The following is a 24,753-nucleotide window of genomic DNA, read 5'->3' as shown; positions in this document are numbered from 1 at the left end:
ATTTTTGCTGTATCTCAGCATTCATATTATAACACAAGAATCTCTAAATCATCTTTTAATGCCAAAACCAATTTTGCTTGTGAACGAATGAAGATGTACTGCACTGAATTGTTACATGCAATACTATTTATGAAATAATATCAAAAATAATTACTCCATGTCTTCATCCAGAAGTCCTGTCCAACAAATCAGCAATGCGAAATCCAATGTATTGTTCTGGCCTGATATATAAAGGTAGAATCTAACATTTTTAAATAACAAGACTGAAGATCTAGGCAAACTTGATTGTGCATGTCACAGGAAGTACCACACATTGACTTTGCCACCATCTTATTTTGAGTACTAAAGTTATTGAGAACGATAACAGTGCAATATACTAGCTTAGTCTTCTGGTACAGTCATAGAGATTTTTACATGATTGCACATGACCCTGAATCCTAGCTTATAATATGTGTGTGAGTGATCTATTTTTTAAATAATAATAATATATTCATAATGTCTACATTATAAAATAATTCTAATATATTTAACAGAAAAAGTCTCCTGAATACAATGCTAATACCTTTTTCTGAATTCATACAGAAAAATAGTTTTATGTACCCAACAGTTCATGATCTTTTATCCTAATTGTACAGTGAAGTCTTGACCCCGACCATTATTTTTCAGAAACTAAACCAATTACTGAATACACATAATGTCGAGTTCAACTTCTGAGTTTTCTCACAGGGTGGGCAGAGGAGGCAGTCTGTCTTTATTCCCCTCCAGGAAAGCGCTACATGAGGCAAAGGTGCGGTAGAAGCTGGAGGAAAGCCCAGCGATGTCAGTGGAGATATAGGGCAGCACGCCTGGAGTGGCCTGGTTGTAGTAAGAAATCTGAGAGAAATGCATACATAAGCATGTAAGCCAGACGCACTTAACCTTTAGTACTTTAACACCTACATGGCAGAAGCAGGAACCACTCTAAGCAGTTTCCAAACATGAGTTATAAATGGTGTTATTGGCTAATGTACATGCGTATTATTTCAGTTAAAGAGGTTGTTATGTTTAAAGCTGTGTTAATTCTTGAACTTTGACTCATTCAGTCATTCAATATAAGTGTCCATTAGGCTTTCTGTGTATTTATTACCTTAGTGAAAGAGCTCTCCTCTTCCCAGATACTGAACCCAGCAGAAAGCACCTCCCCTCTGTTGTAGTTCTCAGTAGGAGGGTACGCAGGCAGGGTAACAGAACGCAAGGCAATCAAGTAAGGGTCTCTGAAAAGGACAAAGATATGAAAACTTATGTTGTATTGTCCTTTGGAAAGACACAAAAAAGATAGTTAGAGTTAGAGGTTTACCCAGAATCACAAGGGCGCCTCCTAGAGGCAAGGAGGATGAATTCTTGGACTTTGCCTCCTTTAGTCACTGAGGGCGCGACAACACGGTAGATGGTGTCATCTTCATCTGAGTCGGTTATCACCTCACATTCTCTGTTTTAGAGCATACTTATTATGTTCAGTTATAATATCAGTGTTCTGCATTACGTCATTTGAAACTATCTACCAGCCATTGCAGCAGACAATATCTTAAATTGCCCTTTGTTATAAAATACAGTTCTTTTGCATAAAAAATAAATAAATAAGACCACTGTAAACGTGACACTTGATTTAAATTTATGTTTTATGTATGTTTATTAAAAATTATGCCAAATTGAGATCCAATCTTACTAAAAATGTAAAGGTTTAAAATGTCTGAATTTTCTTATTTTAAAGAGGATGTGAAAAAAATAAGATTATAATATGGCCAAATAATGATATGCGTGTATTTGTTAAATGTTGCATGTGTGTTTGTGTGTGTGTGTGTCTGTAAACCCTAATGCTTAAAATAATTAATTAATTCAAGTTGGATTAACTTAAATTAAAGGAATTAGTTCAATAAAAATAACTTTTATGAGTATTTAGAACTTTCTTTTTCGTTTGAGTTCTCAAAACGGACATTTTAAGTAATCTAAATAGTATATATATATATATATATATATATATATATATATATATATATATATATATATATATATATACTATTTAGATTACTTTTTTATGTTAAGTGGGAGATTTATTAGTGTTTAATGTTTTGTTATGCTAGTTTAGAAAAGTTTCAGTTATATTGGGATTTCGGAGAGTTACCATTATGGTGATGAGTGGAGGATGAGCTTGATTTGAGAACAGATATTAAATGTTCTATATTGCCATATACAATCAGCATTTGCTTTGCTGTGTTAATGCTATCAAAGCATTGAGTTGCCAATTAGGAAGTTAGCATTTACTGAGTTAGCTAGTTAAATCTAGCTAAATTTCCACTTCTAATTTATATTTAAATTTAGATTACATGATCATTTTAAATTAAATGTATGAATGAACTTATGTAATTGAAATGTATCAGTACAGTAAAAATCTGCCACTTCTGCTTACTTGAATTGCTTAACGTAAAAGTTTTGATGTTACTGATTAGCAAAAATGATTTGTTTTGCCCTTTTTTCAGGTTTATATATATATATATATATATATATATATATATATATATATATATATATATATATATATAATAAACCTGAAAAAAGGGCAAAACAAATCATTTTTGTTAATCAGTAATATATATGTATATATATATATATATATATATATATATATATAGAGAGAGAGAGAGAGAGAGAGAGAGAGAGAGAGAGAGAGAGAGAGAGAGAGAGAGAGAGAGAGAGAGAGAGAGAGAGAGAGAGAGAGAGAGAGTATGCAAGTTCAAGGTGTAGTATGTAGTATTTTTGCAGTAAAATATCCAAAATCCACTAGGCCAGTGTTATATATTTTGTAAATGTTTCCAACTATTTGTAAATTGTGAAAGAAATTGCTATTTTAACCAAGGAACCAGGATATTTGAGCATAGCATCTGAGGGAGTCACCTGTCAATTGCGTCATATCTGTGTTACCCTCGGTTTTACGGTTTTATTCTACAATTGTCGAAAGTGTCGAAACAAGGGTCACAGCAGCCGCTTAGCGAACGCACAGAGTAACGTCATAACATCCTTTTCAACACACTCAAATGTATCTAATATGATAAACAGAGCTGTTACCTAAAACTCATGGCCGGAAAAGCAGAAATAGCATCCACGACTGCGTCCCTGTCCTGTCATAATAAAAGTCCCGCTGCTCGCGAGCCGTGTGTTGCTCAACAATCCCTCCAGTGGCCTCGTTCAGGTCCTCAACACTCGGTCCTGCTCTGCTTCATACTACAGTAACTTTAATAATCGCATCCATGAACATGATAGGTTCGCATCCATGAACCTATCCCGATTCTTTCCCATTGGCTGTGAGGTGAAGACCACATGTCCCAAGATTCTGCGTTCAAACTTGGCATCATCAAACTACGCCTTTGTTTTGAATAGGTGTCCTCTACAGGATGGAAAAATTACATAGTGCAGCTTTAAGAAAATTAAGAATGGCTGATAATAGGCCAAAGTATATTTTTGCCATCTGCGATCTGCGATGATTACCGGTATGTGACTTTTGATGTATTTTTTTGTAATCAGGAAGGTCTGCAGACATCTGTGCACACTGTCCGTGTGCAGCCCAATTATTGTGTCCATGTGTGAATGATTTGATCACTTAAAAATAATAGTCTAATAGAGCCTGCCACACTCACAGCCAAAGACGTATAGGCCTACTTTGAAAGGCTTGTATGGAAAAAGAAAAATGAAGTATACCCGGGGGCCTTTATATAATTCACTATTTTCTGTGCCAGTCACCCTAGTCAAATTTGTTTTGTATGAATAATAGAGTAAGAATGTGAGATGAAGTAATTACAAATACTTTAAATGTTATATTATGAAACCATTCCGCACAGTCATGTTGATAAAAATGTGCATTGTTGTTCTTCAAATTGCAGAAAAATGCATTTGACATACTGGTAGTGGTGGTCCCATGCCTTCCTCCGCCTTAGATCAGACAGTAACAGAAACACCTGTTCGGCTGCCACGGTCACATGGGTCTCCACCTTAAAGCACAACATCTGGTTCTCCTCCAGTGTGTATAAACTCACCTGGGCACAACGTTTCAGCTCATAAATTTTTCTCAAGCTTCTACAGCACTTTTGACTGCTCAAGTCACCCATGTAAACTCAAAAGGACAAAATGAAAACTGAAAAAGATTATCTACCTTGTTTTTCTCAGAGGTTAAGACCCAGTTGGTCCGGGCAGCTAACATCTTCAGTGCCGAGACATTATTGTAACTGAGGTACACCTGCCAAGATATGGAATATTCATATGATTCTGTAAAGTTTTTAGAGAATATCCATGGCATTTATAGCTTTTTGAAAAGGTTAATATACCTGGTTACTTGGGTCCCAGGGAACCGAGAGAGGAACTTCACTTTGCTTACAGGATATTATGTACTTCCTGTAAGAGGAGAGCATACTCATGTGATCTAGTGTCCGATGCTGCTCTGCCATGCAGGAATTTTTATAGCTGTAGTGTTAACTTTCAAATATGACAAACAGCCAGAGCTTATAAATAGAATATATCATAAGAATAAGATATATCCTGTTATTATAGAGACAATCTACAGGTTCCTACCTGTCTAGACGGATTTTCTTTCTGGCTATGGCTTCCTGAAAGCGCCTCTTACCATCCTAGATAAAACAGGATGAGGAGATTATGATTTATAATCTAAAATTTAAATCTAATATAAATAAGATGGAGTTTTCACGTCAAGCAAACACTTCAGTTACAACACTGAATCTCTTTCACCTTCTTGAACCCATCAAACAATCTCCTGTCAACAAGTTGAACTCTTCCACCATATGAGGGATTATAAGACTGACGGTGCTCACCACAGGCTCAGGCCGTATCCTTGGCAAAGTGCATGGCTTCCTGTCATTGTCCAAGACCTCAAAGGTCATGAAGGCAGTGTTGATGTGTCGCAGGGGCTCTCCGCCCTGATAGGCCTCTGCACACACTCCCACCTCCATACTGGAATAGTACACACAACACAAGAGTTGTACAAGGATAGATCAGGTTTCTTGATTCATGGATTTAATTGGTACCCAGCCATAGCTGTTATTGTTTTTGATCATATAAAAATATATTATAGTAAAAATAATAATACAATAATAATTATATATATATGCAATTTAATTCACAGAAATCAATTCGTCCAACTGAAAAATTTAGATGTGATCAGTTACTAGAAAATGTTCAATTGGAGACCTGAATTTTTTTTACACTATATATCTCTATCTCTATATCTATATATCTATATCTATCTCTATCTCTATATCTACATATCTATAGATAGATAGATAGATAGATAGATAGATAGATAGATAGATAGATAGATAGATAGATAGATAGATAGATAGATAGATAGATAGATAGATAGATAGATAGATAGATAGACAGATAGATAGACAAATAGATAGATAGATAGATAGATAGATAGATAGATAGATAGATAGATAGATAGATAGATAGATAGATAGATAGATAGCTAGATAGATAGATAGATAGATAGATAGATAGATAGATAGATAGATAGATAGATAGATAGATAGATAGATAGATAGATAGATAGATAGATAGATAGATAGATAGATAGATAGATAGATAGATAGATACATTATCAATGTTATCAGTTGTGCTGCTTAATAGTTTTGTGGATATTTTGTGTGTGATAGATTTATCCGGGATTCTTTTATGAATAGAAAGTTCAAAAGAACAGATTTTTTTTTAAACAGAACTTTTTTGTTACATAGTAAAAGTCTTTCGTTCATCAAATGAATACCAAACGTTTGGATATTTGGGGGGTTAGTAATTATACAGCCATAGCGACCCAGTGATCTGCTGTTTTTTCATCATATTCATCATCCTGGTACCTTTTCTTGAAAGCATTGTTTACGATGGCCTTCAACACCAGTCTGTCTCCAATGTGGGAGGGGCCCCGAAAGTGGAACATGTCTATGCCCCGCAGAGTTGGGTGAGCATTACACAAACGGCTAGAGGAAAAAGGATACAGAGTATAATTCACCAAAGCACCAATGATTTCTTTATAGAATAGAATAGAATAGAATAGAATAGAATAGAATAGAATAGAATAGAATAGAATAGAATAGAATAGAATAGAATAGAATAGAATGGAATAGAATAAAATATCCTGAATTAGGTTAACTAAAGATTGTATCATAGATTTGACTGTAGTAAAGTAGTGACCTGGCAGAGATGGTGGCTACATTCTCCATCCAGGCCATGATTTGTCCACCAAAGGTGCTGACCTGGTGGTTGGCATGAGGCGGGAGCACCAGCTCGACGCTTTCTACCCGAGTTCGCTCTGCAGGCACCGCATCCTGGAAATCCTGATTCTCACTCACTGAAAAACAAATAGAGTACCACTTATCAGAGCTAGTGCATCTTCCAGTCTATTTAGTCAACACACTTCAAACCACGTGACCCTTTGTAAGCGAACGGTGAAGGTTTACTGCACATATATATGCTTAAATGAATGTTGGCGGAATACTCATGAAAAGACACCAAACAAACCGAATGACACCTTTAATCATGAACGCATTTTCTGATTCATGACTCATTTCCTGTGGCCTCTTTTCAAAGTCTTGGAAGTAAACAAACACACCTGGAGAGTCTCTGCTCACCTGTCTGAGAGGAGCAGCTGCTGAGGAGATCGATAATAGTCTCTGCATGGATCAGTCTCATCCTCCTGCGCTCGGCTGCGAGGCTGTACTCCATCTGCTCTGCCTGTGTGCGTGGAATCGCCTGCTTGAGCTGTACCTGCATGTGCAAATGAATCACAACTCTAACAAGACATGGACCAAATCCAAGATCTGATTCAAAGGTGTGCCTAAAAATGTTGGTTTCAGACATTCTGAACTGGTTTGACAATGTTTTTTTAACCTTTCCTGCTTCGGTACGACGGGCCACAAAGGTGGCGAAGGCATGGCAGACCTTCCACTGTCTGTCGCTAAAGAGATCTTCACAGCTCACCGAAATACCAACCTGTGACAAAGACCGACATCATCAGTCGTGTGTTTAGTTTTATTCATTTAGCAGAAGCTTTTGAAAAAAGGAAGAACACTGCAAGCAATTTATCATAAGGGACAGCAATATTCTCAGTACACAATGACAAGTTTCCAGTATAAACTAGATTAGCACACAAGCTAGAGCAGAAGTGAAATGCAGTTGGTTGTTCATTAATCAATGACTAAAATTATTCATATAATATCAATAGATGTTTGATTTCACATGATAAAATCATTTGTGTTCACTAATTTGCACTAAATATTCACCTTTATTCATATCGCTTTAAATAAATAAAAAACAAACAAAGCAGATTTACAGTGATAAGCAGGAAAAAAATGATTCAATGATGCAAATAGAATGAAGTAAAAGACAATAGTGTCATTGTTCAGGGGAAATCAGTTTGATTCAATAGCTCTGTAAAGTCGATCCATTGTGCAATTAGTTCAATTTAGCTATAAAGCAGCTCTGCAGAAAACCGTGATCATCATCCAGCTCAGTTCAGTTCTCATCCAACGGTGTCAGTGCAGTGAAATCCATAATATTGCTGAATAATAAGTGAATATTGAATAGTTCCCACAAACCTCCATGCTGGATGTGAAGGCTCTGTTGACTTTGGCTGTAATGTTTACAACCTGTCCAACCCTGAAGAAACAGCAAAACATATAATTAAGCAAAAGCTTGTTATTTCAATTTTAAAGTAATTAGAATCCTGTAAAAAAAAAAAAAAAAAAAATTACCCTATGGTTGTTTCGAAGTGAATGTCATCCACTGAAGCTGTGATACAGGAGCAGCCAGCATGTCTCTCAGCTGGGAACAGGAGAGCAAATATTGACGATTAATAAATTGCTTTTACACCCAAAGCAAGTATTTAAGCAGGTTCATCTGAAAAGCAAGCAAGTAGGTAATTCTGAAGGAAGAAAGAAGGCCAGCGCAGCTCATTTTAATCAACATTAAGGGAAGCTTGTAAAGCTGTTACCAACCACCATCTGTGCCTTTCACAGTGCTACAAAGGTTTAGCCACAAGAAATGCTTTTGCCTTTTTTCAGTTAAATATGATTAAAAACCATTCCAACTGCTAGTAAACGTTCTCGTCAGCCCGTTTCTCTGTTTATTCGCGGAAAGAGGATGGAAATCACAGTCTAAACTGTACAGACTCCTCCATCTGCGATGTCTAATGACACTTAGTAAAAGCATATGGTGTGGGGGTGTTTACATGAATACTGGAGTTGACGGCAATGATTCAGAGTGAAATTATATCACCTTAAAATGTATTTGAAATAGTTTTACTTTGCTTAAAAAAAATAAAAATAATCATGGTTCCATTTAATTTAAACAGGGACAGCGACTCAGTTCTCTAGCATTAAAAATCCCCCTAACGGACCAGAGAGGCAGGCGGTGGAGTCCATCCACTTGAGCAGCTGCCCAGCACTGAGTTCTCCACAGTGGTTTGCATGGCAGGGAAGGACTATCTGGCTCATCTTTACTTCAGTTGGGTTCCTGTACATCTCCCCATTCTCCAGAATGAACACAGGCTCTTCCAGCAGCATAGGATCCCTGGTCTCACTCGCCATGACTAGGGCTCTGTTGCAATATATTAACATATTAGCATCCATATTTTGTGGCAATCAAAATTATAGGCAAGAATATGACATGTATTAACAGTGGGATGTCAAAAGTTCAGGAACTTTAAGGCCAAGTTCTCCTATATGAAGTGGTCATGTATTAACATTTGCTTGAATATCAGGACAGGTGACTGTTATTTTCATAGGATTCATAGCGAGGTCATGGCACATTAAGTCTTCACAGCTCATGTTTTTTTCATTTTTAATTGTATTTATTTTTAAACCTGTATCATATGAGATTCCAAATGCATCAGTGACTTAATGTGGCCTGTCCATTTTGCTTGTTATTTTTATAAGCCAAAGCAATTTTGAGTCAGTTCAAAAGGGATTAGTCCTACCAATTTTGGTTAAAAAAAATAAGACTATACTTCAGAGTGCTACACTTGCAACACAGCTATAATCAGAGAAAATTCCTTTTGGAATTACTGCAGACTAGAACAGATTATTCTGCATGAATAAAAAAATAATATTGCAAATTGAATCAAAAAATTATAGGAGATTTTTTTAAAAACATCAAGCATAATCATCACCAGGCTCTGTGTATTACACAATGAATTCCAGTTTATTTTCTAGGTGCAATGACCTGCACTAGTTAGCAAACAGTATACAGACTTTGTTGACACTTAATAAAGTGTTGTTGTGCAAACTTTAGAAAAACATAATGTGTGTATATATATATATATATATATATATATATATATATATATATATATATATATATATATATATATATATATATATAATATTTTATATTATTATTATTAGGCTATCATTATTATTTTCAAGTACAACAACAGGTTATTAAGTGTCAACAAATCTGAGCTAAATACATATACTCACTCGCTGTAAAAACAGATGTGAACACATTTAGTATCTTAAATATAACAGCAAACCATTAAGTAGAAGACTTGGAGCCAGATCAGAAACAGGACAAAGCTGTTTTTGTCTGCAAAAACGACGTGCCATAGCGATTAATACGCTTAACTCGTTTCTGTTTGCAATTAGCCTAACTCAAGCTTTTGTACAGTCATAGTTCCGTTTTTAAAAGACGTCCAACTACAGAACATAGCCTTTTATTCAGCAATATTTTTCAGGTGGAATTTACAATTAAACGCATAAAGACTTAACCAAGTGTGCCGTTATTCAGCATCATGACACGATCCAGTTCAGTGTATGGGAGCCCTTCATGTGTCAGACAAAATGAGTCATGACCTCTAAGAAGCACTGAAATGGCATACACTTGACTGACATAATTTTGCTTATTCGTACATAGTTTTCATTGTTATGTGTTGAGGTTATGTAGCCTACATCAATTTATAAAATAGCCTACTTAATGATTAGCCTAGACTGTTGCATCTACTGTACATCTACTAATTCAACGCAAAAACAAAACAAAACAAAACATAATATACAAAATCTTTTACAGAACCATTAAGTTGCATGCATTATCTAGGCCTACTTGTTTTTATGCAAAACGTATGATTCTGTTTTACTAAAGTTTGCACAACAACAGGTTATTAAGTGTCAACTGCGTCTGAACTAAAATACCCTCTGGGCAGTAGAAAAAAAGGGAAAAAAGAAAAGAAGGAAGCAAACTTACGTGAATAAATATTAAACCTCTCTCATTTGCACGAAGAGATGTGGTGTCTGAATCTCAGCAAGATATTTTGGCTATATGAAAATGAATAAAAATACATTCCTAATCCTAGTTATTCCCAGTCACTGCGCTCGGCACTATTCCCATAAACCCTAGTATGAAGTTACAGTGACGCCCAGAAACTTTTTAAGGTAGACTGCTTCCATTAGGCTACTCAAAACCAACTCTCTGATAAGGAATTAGGGTGAAATAATAGAGCTAAAATATGAAACGAAACCAATATTATCTGCTTAAGGAGTTTTAATAAATGAGTAAGGCTAATTTAAGATTTTTTTAACCGACCCAGTATAAACATGTATTTTTGTTACTACAAAGCATTTCTTAATGTATAAGAGTGCAATAATTCCTACTACTCTGGCTAATGTAAAGTTCATAGGCTAGCCTATCCTAGCCTATATAAATAGGCTAACTGGAGTTATATTCGAAAATATGTATAATAATTCATTTTCGGACTCTTTGAATTTTACATTACATTCTAAGGCTTTTTTTCTAATGATCTCAAGGCTCTTTCCATTATTTCCAAGCCATAATATAAGTGAATGATTCAGCTGTATTCTAATGTTCGTATTGCGCTTTCTCATAGTTTTACTATAATAAAGCATGCAACTCATTAAGTCAACAGAGTAAACAAATACCGGGCTAATTAACGTGGAGCGCCTAATGCAACCCATCTTTAAAAGAATCACAGGAAATTGGAGGAAGGAACTATTTGGTCACCGAGCACACGTCACTGCGGGGGCATCACGCAAGAGGAAAGGCGCCCTGTCATTGGCCAATTTGCCTTGTCAATCAAACAACACAACTCCCCCTCCCCCTTTCCTCCTTCCCTCCCGCCCCAGTGGTCAAGGTTGGTTGAGAAGGCGTCAGTGTGTGTGTTTAGTTTGTGCAGTCGAACCTGGAGCAGTGACAGATGAATTGTCGAAAATAGGGGAAAAGCAAACGCGGGCGACTCTCCCGTGCACAAAAAAATCATGTTTCCTAAAGGCAAAAGCTCCGTCGTGCCATCGGATGGTCAAGCTCGGGAAAAGTAAGGTCTTTTGAACGTCGCCCGTCGTGCGTGTGTTATTGTGTTGGATGTAGCCTATTGTTAGGGCAGTATAGGCACGACTGCATATGGAGCGTATGCTGCTGCTATAGGCTTGTCGTGAGAGCGTTGAATCGAAAGTGCCCGGCCGTGCGCCATTCTGGGGTCCCCCTATGGCACAGAGCTTTCGCCTCTGGTCATTGTAATGTGGTCCAGAATAAAAACCGTGTCTTTTTAAAGCACCCATTTGAAATAGTTTCTGCATGCGGGACGGGCGCTTCAGTGTTCCTCGTTTCATTTTGCCACAGACGCCAGTCTTTGAGGGGAGTGGGTCCCGTCTTTTGTTTAGTTTTTATGCATTTTGCATGTTTTTGAGGTACAGCCATGCTCAACGGGGGTTTATAAATTATATATATTTTTAAACTAAGTAAATTAGAAATGTATATAGTGAATTTTGTTTTTTTTGTTAATATAATTATAGATATTTTTAGCAATATATAATTTTGTTGTTGTTGCTATGAACACTGTTTAAACCCAGAGTTTTGTCCTCACCAACAATGTTATTTTTGTATTTGTCAATTCTTGCTTTAATAACTTAATATTGTATTCTCTCTGTTTTATTGCAGGTTAGCTTTGTATGTTTATGAGTATTTGTTACACATTGGTGCTCAGAAGTCAGCGCAGACTTTCCTGTCAGAAGTAAGAACCAGAAGCATTAAAACAATTTTTTTATCTCCACAAACATTCAAATTGAAATGTCCTGTTCACTCTTAGACTTTAAAAATATGTAATTATTTCCGTATCCGTTATAGATCCGATGGGAAAAGAACATCACGCTGGGAGACCCTCCTGGGTTCTTGCATTCCTGGTGGTGGTGAGTATTTTGAGTGTAATATGTATCTGAAAAAGGAATATTTGACAGCCCCCCCCCAAAAAATATTTACTTGCCCTCATGTCGTTCCAAACTATGACTGACTTAATTCCAGGGGACACAATAAGAGAAATTCTGAAGATCACTGAAGCTTCAAATAATATGCAAAATTTGAGAACCATGTGATTTTTTTTTTTTGTTGCTCTGCTTGATTTGATTTTTAAGTAAAAAAAAAAAAATGTTTTAACCATATGATAGATTTAAATGGTCTTTTTCTCACACAAAGCTAATGTATTCATTGTTATTACACAGAACATGACCGTAAATTATGCTTTAAGCTGATCATTGTCTATATGCAGACTTATATGACCACTTTTTTCTCTACCTTAGTGTCTTTTGGGACCTCTACTGTGCAGCTCCTGAGAGGAGAGACACATGTGAACATTCAAGCGAGGCCAAGGCTTTCCATGACTATGTGAGTATATGAAAACACATGAAAACCTATGCAGATTTGAGGACAAAATTGTATTTCTTGTGCCTGTGACTTTGGAAGAGTCTGTGTTGTATAATAAGAAAATGTGTACAGTGTCATGTGTGAAGGATGTAGTAATCATCTCTACAATAGCAATGTCAGCTGGGTTTTCCATGGAATCATCAGTGTTTCTTGACGAAGATGTTATGTGCCTTGGACGATCAGCTTTGTCATGTACATGATGTTTGTCTGATTGGAAATCAAGGTCTGCATGACCAAAGATTGAAGCCAGGAAAGCCCTTATTATTAATGGATATTTAAAAAAATGAAAAGGAAAATCCCTTTACAATGGCATGAAGTTACTAACAAATGTAATAATAGCATATTTAGGCAAGTTGCACTGAGACTGTAATAAGTGTGTTTTAGTTATGGTTAATTTGTAAAACTTTTATTGTGGCATATCTAATTGTCATTTCTCTGCACCTCCATTTCTCTGCATTTCTCTGTCCCCTCCAGCTTTAGCCTATATATATATATATATATATATATATATATATATATATATATATATATATATATATATATATATATATATATATATATATATATATATATATTTGTGTGTGTATGTTATGTATGCATGTGTGTGTGTTTGAAATTATTTTTTTAAATAGATTTGTAGACACATGCGCGTTACAATGGCATTGTACAGGCAAATCTTACTGAATCCTTTTTAGGCAAGTTGCACCGAGACTGATCAGTCCTAGTTTTGGGTGACACAAATGAGTCAAGTCTCCTTTATTTATATAGCGCTTTTTACAATGCCGATTGTGTCAAAGCAGCTTTACAATGTTAACAGTAATGCAACAGAATTTGATTCGGCTATACAGCCGCTCTGGAGAAAACAGTGATTGCATCCAGCTCAGTTTAATTATCATAGTGACAGTGCGGGCAGATCAGTACTGTAGTTGAATATTTAGTGTCCCCAACTAAGCAAGCCAAAGGCAACAGAGGTGACAGTTGCAAGGAACCAAAACTCCATCAGGTGACTGGATGGTAAAAAAAAACATGGGAGAATCCATTCCAGGCTAAATTAAATTAAACTAATAAGTGGGGATATTTTGTTGTTGTTGTGTCTTTTAGTTAGTTAATATGTAAAACTTGTATTGTGCCATCTCTAATTGTCGTTGCTCTGTGTTCCTAGCAGATTATGTGGGAATGATGCGACTTTTAGGCGAAAACCTCCAGCTTTATCCTTCTTCCAATAAAATAGGGCTGCTGTTGTCTAGCCGCAAGCTTTAGTGAGGGGCCACAGGTCGGAGGTCATATGCAGTGTGTAAAAATCAAACCCTTGCTCTTCTGTCTAGACACCCTAATCTGAAAGGATGCTGCCGTACGGGGACATATGAAACATGATCCGTCTTTTGAAAATTATCTGCATGTTCAGCATAGTTGGATCTGCAGGAGTGTTATAGAGCGTTATGTTTTGGAGTCATCGTGTGATCGCCCCTGTCTCCTGCCTTTTGTGCCCAGCTGTGGTCGGGACCGTGGCGTCAGGTCTGTGCTCTCTTATTCTCCAGAGGGTGGGGGAGGAGGCTGCGCCCTCTTTAAACAGTGGCCATGTTGTCTTCATGCTGTGTCAAGGGAAACACTCCCTCTCGGGCTGCGGTGGGGATGGAGTGATTGATGGCTGTCATGGAGCCTGTCGGTAGGCAGATTGAAAAGGAGGGAAGAGACAGATGGAACAAGAAGCATGGAAGCGAACTTGGAGTGTAAGAGAGGGATGAGCTGTAGAAAGCAGGACCTTGTTATATTTGTTACATTATTTTAGGGCATTTTAGTGATATAATGTTGTTAGGTTGCTGAAGGGGGGCTGTCGTCAGTTTTTCATTGGTTAATGATTGATACATTTGCTAATCCTAAAGCAGCATTAAAACCTCCCACCCATTTCACTTCTGTATCATGATTTTCCAAATGGAACAAGACATTCAGCTAGGGGAGAAAGGTGGGGAAGAATTTTTTTTCCATTGGCGATTGATTGAATTGTTTAAAGTAGGCAATCTATTCCAGAGTTTCCTTTCATTTTGTTGGATTGCTTACCTTCCGAAACAGGAAACGGCAGCCTTAGTGAAATCAGCTGAAATAGAAAAGTCTGTTTTGGGGGCGGGGCAATTGATTATGAAGTCAAAGATTAGTTTTCTTTGGAATTACATACACTGCTATGTACATACACTGCAGTGTTATTTTAGAAGTATTTATATATTAAAATAGTATGTATTCATATTTAGCATTAATGTTTATTTTTAGATTTAAAATGTAAAACATTTATATTAATATTTGTATTTACTTAACTATAACAACAGTGATGCACTAATTAACTGTGCATGATGGCCAGAAATATGTACTAGGACTGTGATTTTAGATTTTTCTTGTGGATTTTAAAAATGAAGTCTTCTTGGCCGTTGAGCTGTTGACTTTAATAGTCTGAATGGAAAGTGTAGCTGCTCCATTGTTACGGATCAGCCTCGGTCTGACTCTTCCCATTGGCCGGTTCTGATCTTTGTTGCTTCATTAGGGTCAGCTGCTCTCTTTTTTTCTTTTTTCTTCTTCTATCTCCTTCCTGTGGTATTTCACAGCGCACTCTGAAAAGCCTTGCTCGGTTAACTTGGGCTGGAGTGTGACAGGCAGCAGACCACACTGTGCTTCTTCTACAGCCATTATATACATGATCAAATCCCTGCTGTGCTCTGAAACCTAGTTCTTTCCTCTTGGGTTTTGTGGATTTTCTACCAGTCTTTTGTGGCTGTGCCGTTGGCTTTATTGCTTGCTGGTAAAGCACAGATTTATGAGTGCTAGAATGCATTAAGCTTAAGATTTATCCTGTTTTTCCATGGAAGAAAATCAGTGCCTAAGATGTACAGGTATTTCTTTCCTTAACTAATGTGTCCTAATCTTTTTTCTTTTTCTTTGTGTCCACAGAGTGCCGCAGCAGCTCCCAGTCCTGTTCTTGGGAACATGCCACCAGGAGATGGCATGCCAGGTGGACCCATGCCCCCTGGATTCTTCCAGGTTAGATCATAACCTTCTGTCTAAAGCTCATCTCTTTTAAGATGTTTTTATTTTTAGAGGCCACTGATTCTAACCTTACAAAGACTAACTGTCAAAGGTTTGGATGCAGTGATTTAATGTTTCTTTTCCCCCCTTTTTTTCCTTGTCTTAACCATAAATTATTGGTCAGAAAATTTGCTAAATTTAAGCAAATGCACTACTTAAGCTAGCGTGGTCACACTCAATTCTAGTCAGAATATGAATCTGGTACTGCTCCATTGGGCTGTGATTATGGGGTGTGTTTCAACTGAACCAGGAAAGACATCAATTGGATAGACCTACAACCAATCAGAGCAATGAAGTGATGCATTACGTTAGTTGTCAAATGTCAACAGAACTCAACTGCACTGTGTTGCCAAATCCGCGTTTTTTTTCTGCTGCTTGTTTTCCATGTCCGTGGGTTGAAGCGACTATTATGTAATATATAGACCCATGAATGCGAATTTTAGCAGGCAACCTTGCCAAAATAACATACGTTTTACCCCCCAAACGCCTTTTTTTCTTCCGGAGAACCCCCCCGAGAAGCTATTGTTTAGGGCTAGTAGTTGGCGGGTTTTGTTGTAAAAACTTGCCAACTCTGTCTGCTCGCACACTGAAATAAGCGATCTTTGCTGGTGTTGTAAAAAAAAAAAGTTTTTACGGATACACAGTTACTTACCAACATGATCATCATTTCAGAGAGAAATAGTGAAGGTAAATGTATATACAAACAAGCTCTCTGTTTAAGATTTGATTATAATCCAAGCGCCTTTGATGACGTGGATGATTACGTTACTGTTTATCGTCTGTCCGTCATCGTCTAAAGCCCGCCCTGATGATCTCATTGGTCCGAACAGTTTCTGTTCGGAGATAATCACTCCTCTATGGATCAAGTCCAGACCGAACTGCCCGAGCTCAAATGTTGTGGGCGGTTCTGTGTTCGGCTGGCATCCAGGCTATACTTAAGCCATTGCTGTCTCAGAAAAGCATCAAAGACAGAATTAAGTTTTTGGCATAAAATGGGAAGTTGTGTGTGGAGTGATAAATCGCAATGAAACACGAGTTGCATGTTAATGCTCCAGAGTCGTGTCTTTAAAAATCTGGTTAAAAAGATACTAATAAATGGATCTCTACCACAGAGGAATGAGTGTCTTTGTGCGGGGAGCCTTTTTAGCAGCTGGTATTGGTGAGCTACTTCACTGTGAGAAGTAATTTAATGCTTTGGAGTACTGGAGAATATTGCAGAATAGCTTGCTTCCCACAAATGAAAAGTTATCTAAGGAGGAATTCTCAGTTGTTGTTTTTCAACAAGACAATCCTCCTGCCCAAGTTGCAAAGACAACCAAGAAGTGGATTGAGAACAAGTCAAGTCCATTCAGGCTCATGTTTTGACCTGGTCAGAGTCTAGATTTGAACCCTATAGTGAATATTTGGTCTCATATTGAACTCAAACAAACTGGAAGAAATGTTTGGACTATTTATGAACTGTTTGAAGCCATCAACATTGAGTGGAACAACACTGACTCTTACCGTAAAAATCTGTCTGCAAGTTTACCCAGATGGCTTAAACGTTTAAAGAAAACATGTTACTTTGTGCAAATATTGTTTATTATTCTTGCTAATTTCCTGACCAGTGATTTGTAATTAAGACTTTTTTGGGCTTGGTCCATTTTTTTTTTGTTGCCCAGTAGTGTGTATATTATATATATATTTGTATGTGGACATATAAATGTCCAATACATTCTAATGTTATACTAATTATAATAATAATTAATAGTTATATAGGATACTGAGGAAAGGCAGCCAGCAAGTTTTCACTGCTTATGGAACTCCTTCAATATATCCAAAGTTTTCACTAGTAGTAAATGAGTGTTTTAAATCGAGTAGCTTTGTGTAAAGGAAAGTAAATGATGACACAGATCTGACTATAGTCACTGTTGAGTCTAGTGTTGGCTTTTCCTGTTATATTCTTTGTAAATTATAAATGTTAACTTATGCTCTTACTAGGGGTTGCACATACTATTCAACTGCTAGTCGACTACCATGGCGCTTTAAGCTTGATGTGGCCTATTTGCTGTTCATGGAGCAACAGAATAAGCAATCTTTGAAGTCCACTTTTATGCTCCGTTTCCAAAAGTTAAAATGAGAAATAAATGTATACTCCCAGAGTGCCCAACAAGATGTTTGATTATACCATCTGGATGCTCAAAATTGATGGGGTGACTGGCTGACTGCTAATTTTAAATACATTATCGTAGTGTAAGGTAATCGCTGTTCTAAACTAATGCGCTGCTGCATTGTAACACACACACAGACAGTAGCTCGCACTCAAAAATCACATGCAGATTGTGCGCACAGAAACATTTAGAACTGCAGAAATGTATTGTCAACATTCTTCTGTAATTTATCAATAAAATGGCTTAGAAACGAAAAAGTTCTAGCATATATTTTTTAAGTAAAACAAACAGCTTCACTGTCAGCAGAGAGATGCTGCCCGGTAGAATTCATTTACATGCAGTTGTGCTCTCACTAATGCAATCATTTAAATAAATGTAATCTTTACTGCACTCCTTTAACTGTACCTGACTGAGAACAAGCCGAAGTCTATGAAAAATATAACGACCCAAAAGACCAGATAAAAAAGCTGTTGTGTAGGAGCAAAAGCCTTGTGGGCAGCGCTGTCATATGCCATAGCTGTGCACAAGGCAACCTGCGCTCGAGGTTCAGCCTTATTTGTTCATTAATAACGTCATCCTAAACTAGTCGACGTTGGTTCGACAAAAAATCTGAAGTCGTTCAACCTCTAGCTCTTACTGATCCCTTTTGTTCACCCATTGCTTCATTTGTTTGAACTGTACCATAATGCTTTGCTCTTTTCGAGTGTAGCTGTTCAGCCACCAGTCATTTAGGATTCTTAATGTGTTCTCTGGTGTTGTTCTCTCTTCAGCCCTTTAAATAGCCTAATGAATCTTTTTTTTTTCTCTTCTGTCTCTCTTCTCATTATTTCTGTTTTTCCCATGCTTTTTTATCACTTGCTACATTTCCCTTGCTTGGACTGTCGCTCCTGCTCTCCTCTTGTGTGGTCTCTTCACTTTCTTAGGGCCCTCCCGGCTCCCAGGCCTCCCCTCACGCTCCTCCTCCCCCTAACAGCATGATGGGACCCCACGGCCAGGTAGCGGCTCCTGTCTATTCACGGACTATTTCATTTGACCAGTTCTGCCCTCTGTGTTGTTTCTCTCATGCTGTCTTGCCGTTAACCTGCTCTGCTGAGCTGTGGTTACACCGTGTTCACACAGACTTCATTGGATTCAGACAATATCTCAATGTTACAATTTTTTGACAAGTTGATTTTTGTTTTGCAGCCTTTCATGTCACCTCGATTTGGTGGGGGTCCAAGACCCCCCATCAGAATGGGCAACCAGGTAAGGTCATCCTTTATTGTAGCTTATCGCTGTCAGTTATTGTCGCTAAAACTAAAAGTTAAAATTACATTGGCATCTACATTTTTCCAGCCCCCCGGTGGAGTTCCAACTGCCCAGCCAATGCTCCCAAACATGGATCCCAGACTACAGGGTGAGCCTTCATTACTTATGACATTAGTTATTTTAAAGCAGCAATAAACTGATTTGATGACACAAACTGATTTGACTCCTCCTTTCCCCATCTAAAGGGCCAATGCAGAGGATGAATGTTCCTAGAGGAATGGGTCCCATGGGCCCTGGCCCCCAGAATTTTGGAGGAGGAATGAGACCACCACACAACTCAATGGGCCCTGGCATGCCAGGAGTGAACATGTAAGAGATTTTGTGACAACATATGCTACCATTAAAAAATGTGGGCTCAGTAAGAGTTTTATTCAGCAAAGACATCTTAAAATTGACAATAAATACATTTATAATGTTACAGAAGATATTTCAAATAAATGCTGTTCCATTAAACCTTCTATTCATCAAAGAATCCTGAAAAAAAGGAACATTGTAAGATACCATGCAAGGTTCCTCAAGTATCATTTTTAGGACCACCGCTTTTTACCTATGTTACCCCTCTGTTGTGTCATCAGGATGCTTGGTATCTCTTTTCATAGCTATGCTGATGATACATAGTTATATGTGGCCGTGTCTCCTGATGACATTGGGCAAACTGATTCACTTGCAAATTGTATCTAAGTCAAATGAGTGAATGTCACAAAATAAGATAAAACCGAAGTTTTGATTATCGGCTCAAAACGGCAAAGTGTAATTGACTCCTAAAGTAAATATACTGAACTCCAGCCAAGTGGTAAAAATCTTAGGCAATCCTGGCCTTGCCTTTTAATTCCAAATGTACATAATATTAGCAAAACAGCATTTTATCATCTCTCTCTATCATCTCTCATTTTTCTCTCTCTAAGCCACACAGAAAAATGTATGCATGCATTTATAACTCCCAATAAATCAACTACAATGAATCCAAAATACTGCTGCTCGAATATTGACAAAGACCAAGAAGAGAGTGCACATTACACCTATATTAGTCATTACACCAGTTACCTGTTAGTTAATTTGAACTGCATTGATTTGTTTGGGAAAATGCTATTTGAATAAAATGTGTGCGCTAATAAACATACTTTTATTTTGTTCCAGGGGCCCTGGAAATGGCAGACCACCATGGCCAAATCCAAATGCCAACAATGTGAGTAAACTTTGTTTCTGTATTAGTCAAAAGTATTTTACAGTTATATTTATTACTCTAATGCAATGCTGCATGCCTAAGCATATGTCTGTTTGTTTTGCGTTTAGATGCCATATTCATCACCATCTCCTGGTGCATATGGGGTAGGTCAAGACTTTCCTCATCTATTGTACATTTGATTATTATTACTACCATAATAATGCATAACAACTTTGAAGTATGAATCTAAATCTGTAATCCATTTGTCTCTCCAGGGTCCACAAGGAGGGGGGCCTCCAGGAACACCTGGAATTGTCCCCAGTCCAGCAGGTCGGTTTGCAGCTGAAAGTCTTTCATTTCTAATTTGTTGATGTCAGATTTACCACCGGGTTTGTCTAAAGCAGAATATCATCGTATCCATGCCATTAATGAAAGATTTCTCACCCTTAGACTCCAACAACTCCAGTGAAAACCTGTACACCATGATTAACTCAGGAGGTGGAGGGCGCAACAGTGTAAGAGACAGACCTGCTGACTCATTTCTCAGAGGCACACTGCTCAGTAATTGCTTGGTGTAGTATATTAATGCAGCAGAAGTGCCTTTGGCTGTGTTCATGTTACCCTTTTTCATCATTACTGTCTGATGACAGAACATGTCTGTTTTTTTAATTCCCACTGGTTTTGTCCAGTTTCCAATAGGTCCAGGCTCTGAGGGACCCCTAGGGGCCATGGCAGGAATGGACCCGATGCATATGAATGGAGGTAAAGCTACTGTTAATACACGGTTATTTTTGAAATGTCACAAATTACAATGTTACATCTATTTGGAAATTCATGTTTGTTTCTGTGTTTGTAGGTTCAGGAGACCTGGATGGACTTCCAAAGGTGATTTTTCTAATTGTATCATTGTATTTCGGTCACACTAAGATGTATTTCAAATATTGCTGCAAAAGACTATGCTGTATTTAATAGTCCTGCAGGAATGGTCCCAAAACCATCACCCCAAACTTAATGGGTTTTTAAAATGGGTTAAATTTAGTTAAATACCTGAAATAAAGTCGGTGGCTAAAACAAGCTTAAGATATTGTCACATTTTATTTTACGGCATACAATACATCGGTAATACCCTGCTAGTGATTTTTTTTTTTTTTTTTTTATTATTATAAAGCTAAACGTGTTTTTATAGATTGCCAAGGATGTTTTACACCAATTTTACAGCTAATTGTGAGGGATGTCACAATTCATAGATTTAAGTACTCAATAAAAAAAAAAAATCTTGATTGCAATTTACAGAGTAACCGGAAAAATAGCAGAAGTGAAATAATAGACATATTAATATGGCATAGTGCTATTGTGAATTCACAAAAGCTGTGATTCAATTGTAAAAATGTCATCCCTTTAGCGCTGTATTCACTGCTTATTTAACCTGCCAACTTCTGTACATCTCATCATCAGAATTCTCCTAACAATATGAGTGGCATGAGCAATCCTCCTGGGACCCCTAGAGATGAAGATGTGGGAGGCAGCTACCTTCACTCCTTCCAAAATGAGAATGTAAGCTTCATTAAGTTTTACATTCCTTTACCTTTATATACTATATTTTGGATTTGAAAATACTAGCAATATTCCTCAAATGAAAGTGGAATGCTAGCACAATGCAATACAGCCAATCAATTAGAACACAATTTATGCTAGCAAGATGTTAGACCAATGAGATCACTGAGCTACTCAGTATAGCATAAAGGACAAATTGATGTACAAAAACCCGCTTTATCATTTTGCACCTTGTTAGGACACTGAATATAGTGAATATATATGGACTGATGGTTTTTCTGCAATGTTTTGCTTCAATTTTTGATCCTTTTTTATTTACAGCAGTACTCTCCTTCCATGACCATGAGCGTCTGATGCCAGTCTGTTTTCTCCATTCTGGAAACTCACAGTTGGCCATCGATGACATAGACAGAGTACATGTACAGGAAATGGAATTGGGTGGGACTGCCCTGCATCCTCACAAGTGGTCTCATGCAATATCAAAATGATTTTTGTTGTTACTTTTTTTTTTTTTTAATGGCTAGCAAATCTTCTCTCCTCTCTAAGATCAGAACATCTAAATGTGTCTCAATGCTCCTGGATTTTTTGTTGTTGTTGTTGTTCTCGTTCCCCTCTGAGGCCATCTCTTATTACGAAGCAAAGTATGGTTACTGCTGACATAATCGCTGGATGTGTATACGTTTTGTGCCGAAGAGGAATCTCAGTTCACTCTCTCTCGAAATCCGACATCCACATCCAACTTCAGCATGGTTTACACATACAAAACTTCCTCCGACTTTTTGACACTGAACTCTCATACGTGGCCTTGAATTCTGTGAATATTTTATTGCCTTTCGATGACCTGTTTTTTATTTTTCTCCAGTGAAACGCATCAAGTGGTGAGAGAATTCTGTCTTTTCTGAACGAGGAAAGACTCCCGAGTTGTATTTTACTCGTACACTGTCATTTTTGTCTTCAAGCATTATAAGCAGCTGCTTTTAAGGAATAACTGCATTGATGGGTCCCGTCCTGAAGAGAACATTTATTTGTTTTGTTTTCTGCACTGATTTCATGTTCTCTTATTTTTCTGAAATTTAACTGCTGTCTCTATCTTTGGTCAAAGACTGAATGATATGATGATCCTCTCAGATGCTGACCCTGACAAACATACTACCTATGAGACCTTCTCAGAGCTTCTCAGGCTGGATGACTGGAATTCGCGCCTGGATGCGTCTCCCTGCAAAAATGTTAAGCCGTTGTTGCGCTGGATTGTCATGATGAATTTGTGATGGTTAAGGATACCCATATCATGTTTGTCTTTTTTTAAATATATATATATATATATGTAATTCCCTGCCATGTGCCTCTTGTTTTAGCTCTGAAATGGTTTCATCCCAAAAGGATGTGGCTTTTGTAAGCCAGACTCTAGTGTGTTTGGATTTGTTTTGTATTAGATTTCATTTGAGCGACATCAGACAAAGTCATAATACAGTTAGAATGGTAACTTATTCTATTTATACAGGCATTTGGTCATTGTTTTACATTTTTAGTAGTTGTATTGCACGGCTTTTGTTAGCTTGTGCGTCATACTTTTAACTGTGGGCTGAATAGGCTTGTTTGTATATTGACTACTAAATTATTTGGCTCCTTTCTGGGGATTTTTGTCTTATGTTTTTCAGTCATTCATACTAATGCAAAATGGAAAGCAGCGTTTCTCCCCTACCTTCAGTTTCAAGCTAATCGCTTTTTATGAGAAAAGGGAAAGCTCAATGTAAAATGATTTTGACTTTGGAATATTATGTAAAGCTGTTGATGTTCCCCGACTTCTTTAGGGTTGCATCTCTTCAGAGGGCCAAGATCCAGCCATTTGATTTCCATGTAAATCATTCTCTTTGAATCAGTGAACCAGTTTCAATGTAAGATAAAGTTGTTCCCAAATTGTCTTAAGCCTCTGTCTGTTTTCACCCATTGTACAATCTTTGTAATGTTTTTAATAGGCAGGGCATGGTAACTCATTTATAAAGCTCTTCACTTGCCTCTTGCTAAATGTCAAGCAGAATCATAGTGGACAATGCTCAGACAAGTTGCAAGGGTGTCATGCACTACCTGTGAGGCAAAAGTACTTCAATAAGAGCTCTAAAGGTTTTGCCCAACCAGTGGAAATTAACTGACTGCAAACCACTGATCAATTAAGTGTCTTCAGTTTTTCTTTCTCAGCAACTCTCTAATGGTATTAGGAACCGTTCCCACAGAACATGTTTTTTGGGCTGTTTTTCCAACGTAAACATACACCAGATCAGTGGTTCCCAAACTTTTTTTCTCTCCAAGATACCCCCACCAATATTTGAAGCCCCCATCCTTGAGTAGGCTTCTTTAGGTACATGTGCTGTAATGACATTTTATTTTCTAAACTTTTTAATTTATAGAAACTCGGAGTGTTCAAAGATTGTTTCAGAATTCTGGACGTTTTTCAATAAGAGTTGAATGTTTATCGGGTTTTGCATTTGTTTTAACCATAATGAAGTAACAAAACATTGCCAGTCATTTGTGACATTTAAAATGTTTTACTAAATTTTTACCTGGTAAAAATATTTTGTGCTTTAGGGTTAGAAAAATGCAGAAAAAAGATATTTTACTTAACTGTGGTGTTAAGATTGTATAGACCTTCTCCAGGTCTAAAATATATATTTTTAAAAGGAAATTTCCGAAATGTACAACGGTTTCCGAAACGGTGGGTTCTTCAAAGGGTAAATCTAAACTAATTTTAATGCCTTTTTTCTTATT

General features: G+C 37.2%; 2 protein-coding genes across 5 annotated transcripts; one reads left to right on the top strand and one right to left on the bottom strand.

Moving 5' to 3' along the window:
• Positions 1-4: 4 nt before the first annotated feature.
• Positions 5-10,901, bottom strand: acot11b (acyl-CoA thioesterase 11b). The gene is made up of 16 exons (XM_067412724.1): positions 10,276-10,901; positions 8,435-8,634; positions 7,791-7,860; positions 7,635-7,695; positions 6,928-7,029; positions 6,669-6,804; positions 6,232-6,388; positions 5,898-6,017; positions 4,857-4,995; positions 4,600-4,655; positions 4,356-4,422; positions 4,184-4,267; positions 3,934-4,067; positions 1,337-1,468; positions 1,127-1,253; positions 5-873 (listed from the first exon to the last, which is right to left on the bottom strand). Exons 2-16 carry the CDS (start codon positions 8,622-8,624, stop codon positions 721-723), a joined length of 1,728 nt encoding a protein of 575 aa, XP_067268825.1. The 5' UTR covers positions 8,625-8,634; positions 10,276-10,901; the 3' UTR covers positions 5-720.
• Positions 10,902-11,177: 276 nt separating this feature from the next.
• On the top strand, positions 11,178-23,911 carry ssbp3b (single stranded DNA binding protein 3b). 4 transcript variants are annotated; one of them, XM_067414053.1, is made up of 17 exons: positions 11,181-11,359; positions 11,983-12,055; positions 12,169-12,230; positions 12,618-12,702; positions 15,679-15,768; positions 18,887-18,958; positions 19,149-19,208; positions 19,299-19,359; positions 19,457-19,580; positions 20,409-20,457; positions 20,565-20,600; positions 20,712-20,766; positions 20,887-20,951; positions 21,126-21,198; positions 21,293-21,321; positions 21,892-21,990; positions 22,315-23,911. In XM_067414053.1, exons 1-17 carry the CDS (start codon positions 11,304-11,306, stop codon positions 22,342-22,344), a joined length of 1,119 nt encoding a protein of 372 aa, XP_067270154.1. In that variant the 5' UTR covers positions 11,181-11,303; the 3' UTR covers positions 22,345-23,911. The 4 variants fall into 4 exon arrangements, with proteins under 4 accessions (XP_067270156.1, XP_067270155.1, XP_067270154.1 ...); XM_067414052.1 differs by having other exon boundaries at positions 22,312-23,911; XM_067414055.1 differs by lacking the exon at positions 18,887-18,958 and having other exon boundaries at positions 11,178-11,359.
• Positions 23,912-24,753: the final 842 nt, after the last annotated feature.

This window comes from Pseudorasbora parva, chromosome 13 (genome assembly GCF_024679245.1).
Source record: "Pseudorasbora parva isolate DD20220531a chromosome 13, ASM2467924v1, whole genome shotgun sequence".
Classification (NCBI taxonomy): domain Eukaryota; kingdom Metazoa; phylum Chordata; class Actinopteri; order Cypriniformes; family Gobionidae; genus Pseudorasbora; species Pseudorasbora parva.
The sequence above is the reverse complement of the archived record's forward strand: the minus strand, read 5'-3'. Positions and strand labels throughout refer to the sequence as shown.